This window comes from Poecilia latipinna, unplaced genomic scaffold (genome assembly GCF_001443285.1).
Source record: "Poecilia latipinna isolate Pla-1442-1.1 unplaced genomic scaffold, P_latipinna-1.0 Scaffold167, whole genome shotgun sequence".
Taxonomy (NCBI): domain Eukaryota; kingdom Metazoa; phylum Chordata; class Actinopteri; order Cyprinodontiformes; family Poeciliidae; genus Poecilia; species Poecilia latipinna.
The window spans coordinates 432233-436762 of NW_015112783.1; the positions used below are offsets into that span (position 1 = coordinate 432233).

Consider the following 4530-nt stretch of genomic DNA (forward strand, 5'->3'; position numbering starts at 1 on the left):
AATATGGCTTTGGTATTGGTTAGCAGTTGGTGACTTTTTACAGCCAGTCTTTACATTATAGAAATTTGATTTAAATATTAAATTAATACAGGTGGATAACTGCCAAAGCATATTCCTGTGAAAATGCACATTTTGCTCTGGATTAAGAAAACTAAGGATTAAGAAAATTATCTATGTACTCAATCCAACATATCAGCACTTATTGTATGACTACTCATTTAGTAAGAGAATATGTGATTCCATGGATGGTATCACAACTAAATTAAACACAGACATCTAGAAGTACAGATCACCGCAACTCTTTTGAGCATGTATGTCAGACTTTATCAAATGCAGAGCACGTGTCCACCGAACTGCGCAGGTCACTGTGCACCTGAAATGATATAATATGCTTAATATACACTAATATTACATCCCTATTACAGCTTCAATCCCACATGTATCTACCAACATCTATTTAGCAAGGTTTAATTAAAACAAAAGAGTGTAATTAAACTATTTTAAAGTACAGGGACAAAATAGCCCACAAAGCAACGTATTTTGTCCTGATTAACGGCCAAACAATGACTTGTTTATAGTGGTGATAGTTTGATCAGACAGCAAACTAAAGTCATTTATAAATATGTTTGCAAGCTCCCTGTCATGTAAACTAAAAACATGAGGTTAAACAGCAGCTTAATGAAAGCCAGGTGTAAAATAAATTAAATAAAGCTTACCGTGACGTTCGACGAAATAAAACACGATACGAAACTTCCACAGGTAGGATGTATTTATAACATCACATATGTGAAGTAGCATCGATGTGCGCATGCGCATTACGGCCAGGTAGGGCGGATTTATGGGTCACAGATAAACAGAACACTTGAGAGTTTACTGATCCTGTTCAACTTTCGCTTCTCCCTGGTTGTGACGCAGATAAGTTTTTACCAAGTGAGCTTCATTTGAAGGTAAAGTATTCGGGTTTTTCTCGTTTGCCTATTAAATCAGTATTTGGCACCCTATTTCAGCAGATATATTTTGACCCAGTTTAATTTTTTTGGAAAACAAAACGGTACCAGTTCAGGTCGGAACATAAGAACGAACGCAAAAGGTAACATCAGGGCCGACCTGAAAAAACAAAAGCAGCTGATTTATTTTCTGAATCTCATATTAAAAATATGACTGCAGATCATTTTAACGATCTCTGAAAATAAAATCAGTGAATTCATTGGCCCACTTATATATAAACAGTAGTTTTGTTAAAGTTTTCACTTCAGAGCTTTTTTTCAAAGTACTACTTGAACTATGTAGAACCAATTACGACACGGCATACTTTACAAATGTTATACAACACGGATAGTGCAATCAGTCGTCCAGATTTAATCAGAAAGCCTTTAACCTTGGAAGCTAGCTTCTACCCGCAGTTTTTTACCTCACATTATATCTTCTATGGAATAACTGTGATGTTTAGATTAAAAAGTAATTTCTTCAATAATTGGGTTGAAAGAGACGTAACCACGTCATTTATCCTTTCTAGAGTACTGGCAGTATGTTAAATTATGAGGTTTTTTTAGTTTTCCTGTTTGTTCCAAATAATTTACCAATATCATTCAGGCTATTCACAGAGTTAATTCAACTTGTAAAAAAAAAAAAAAACTACCCATGCTCACACTGCGGGGAATAAAACAAACAGAAACATAACAAGCACCAGTTCTTTGAGAGAAATGCAAGTGTTGTATCCAGAGTTACTGGTGGAAGGCCTGGTTGTTAGAGGTTCTACTTTTTACGTATTGTACAAAAAAACAAAACAAAATAGAAATTATTTCACACTTATTATTTAGTTGTGACATATCCAGAAAGTATGGAGTGACTGGGTCTGTTTTTCTGTGCCACTAAAATTATTTTACTCATTAAACTCAATCATATTCATTAAATAAAATTGTGAACTGGAACACATGTTCAACTTCAAGTTTTACATTTTTATTCACAATTTGCAGACTCCAAATGTAATATAATGTTGAATTAGAGGAATAAAATGTTAAACGTCTTTGCTCGTTATTTTTCCTCTAGTCTCCCAAATCCAGGGTTCCGCATGTACACAGTGGACAAACACTCAGAAAACAACCAGTCACCATTCAACTTCAGACATATCTAGAGTTTTACTCAGACAATTAAATGCATAGAAAAACAGATCAGCATCACACCCAAACCATCAAGAAGTCCAAACCATAAAACAGACATTAATTACCTGAGAAAAGTAGAAAAATGAACAAAATACAAAAATGAGAGAAAAACAAAGGTGCCTTTGGGAACTGCTCGTGCGGCCGCAAAACGAAGCAACTTGGCTTGCTGCTATGAAGTGGAGACTTTTGTTAAGTGGTGTATTCCTAATTTTAGCATATGCATTGAAGGTGTGTCCTCTCTTTCTAAACCTCTAAGCAGTTTCAAATTACTTGGATAGGATGGGAGACCTATTCAAAACCAAAGAGAAAGAGAGAGCAAAGCTCACTCTCAAAACAGGATGTTGTCATGCCAGTTATATCTGGAGTCTTCTCCCAGTTCCTCCTTTTCTATACATTTGAACAAAGACCCTAGTTGCCAGAAAAAGATGTATTTTTCACCTAGACCTTGCTCGTTTTCCTGCCTGAGCGATTCCATAATATCCCAAATACTAGTTTTGTTTTCTCAAGATTTTAGTGTTTTTCTTACCTCATAGAAAACACCAAAGAATTTGACCTAGTAGTAAACATACAGAGTTATCTCTCCCATCCTGTTTTTCCCCATTACTTTTGTTTTTATGAACTGCCTAGCACAGCAGTTCTTCTGATAGGAGAAACATAATCTACTGAAGGCCCTTTTCAAAACCCTGTTAGTGATTTTATGTCAGGAAAATCAGTCGTTATTTAAATTGAATCATTATCCAAATCTACCTAAATTAAAATTTACTCAAAATATTCATGCTCTATCTAATATTTCACATGCACCAAGGTCAAATGTTGCTAAAATTAATATAATCAAACTTATGTCCCCAACTATATATAGTTAAATTTAAAAACTAGCATATTTTTAATTTATTTTCCTAATTTATTTTTCTAATTTTAAATTTATTTTCCTAATTTATTTTTCTAACAATAACTAATTTTCTATCAAAACTTAACTTTCTAAATGAATCCCACAAACAGATGACATGTTTTTACTTCGTACAAATTTTTTCCTATCTGCATTTACTTGGTACTATTTTTATTAGTGTTCCAAGACAATTTATCTCCCTTTTATCTTGTTAAAATTATCTTTGATTACCTCATAAAGTTTAACCTTTAAATATATATTTGTGTTTTGTTTTTGATGTACTGTTCTTTAATGTACACTTGGTTTTTTGTAAATATTTGTTCTGTAGAAATTGCATAAAAACTCCACTACTCTGTTTATTCACAAATACTTTAAATATAAATTAATTTTAAGTCAAATCCAGTTTATCTGTATAAGGAAGCAACAAGGCAGTTCAAAGTTCTTCACATAATAAAAATATAATTTAGTCATCAGTTATGAAACAAGCAATAATTATTACATTTAGTCAAATGCCATCAGAATCATCAAGTAGTTTGGTAAATTGTAATTCTGTGAATATATATATTTATGTATTCAGACACCATTATGGATTTCATTTGAATCAATGTTAAACAATCTTAAAAATGCTTTAGAAACATTTTTAAACAGGTTAAGGTTAAATCCGTTTATTGAACAAAATTTATGATATATGCTTTTTAAATTTTGTTTTTTAATTTCTGAGGTTGATCTTAAGATTAGCTGAAATGCTCTATCTAGTGGACTATTAGAAGAGGTGCAGCTGCAGCAGTTTTTTTTTTTTTTGCCTCTGACAATATTTAACTAATATGAAGCAGAGAAGAACCAATCAGAGCATCAGCTGATATTAACACAGTGCCAATGCTCATATTGATTATAATAAACATTTAAATGATAATGAATGTTTCTTCCTCAGATGAAGATAGTACCTGTGTGCCAGCTGTTGTGAACTGAGCAGCATGGAGTGGGGGTCGAGGAAAAAGCCTGCAGTCCATTTAACTAATATGAACTACAGCAACCAGAGGTCAGATCAACATCTCTAACTGTCCAGGATGTTAGTGTTGTCAGAGCTCAACACTAAAATCACTAAACTATCTTTATTCATAGGGAACAACCAGAATCTAAATCGACACCAAAACCAAAATATGATTCAGAATCTGGTTACAGCACTGCAACAGCCTGGAGCGACAGGATGAACGATTTTATTGATGAATCTATAGCAGACCAACCTTCTGCTGCCAGGAGGTGGGTTGGATTTAAATGTAGTGACTGAGTCAGTTGGAAATGTTTTTATTTAGTATGTGTTGAGTGGAATTTCAAATATAACTTTAAGGTTTGATTAGACTAGCGGTTCTCAACGTGGGCGGTACTGCCCCCCAGGGGGACGTTCAGAGGACGCTCGCGGAAATTTTTACAAAAGGGGGGCACTGGGATTCCTTTGGGGGGCGTTTGGTCAAAGGTAAACTT

At 33.9% G+C, this 4530-nt stretch overlaps 1 protein-coding gene across 1 annotated transcript in view; it reads left to right on the forward strand.

Moving 5' to 3' along the window:
• Positions 1–823: 823 nt before the first annotated feature.
• LOC106945898 (uncharacterized) overlaps positions 824–4530 on the forward strand; it is a gene marked incomplete at its 3' end in the record, with an annotated part of 43142 nt that continues 39435 nt past the window's right edge. The window contains exons 1-3 of the mRNA XM_015029902.1: positions 824–947; positions 3980–4087; positions 4171–4308. Coding sequence (XP_014885388.1) covers positions 4023–4087; positions 4171–4308 — 203 coding nt within the window. The remainder of the gene's footprint in view (positions 948–3979; positions 4088–4170; positions 4309–4530) is intronic.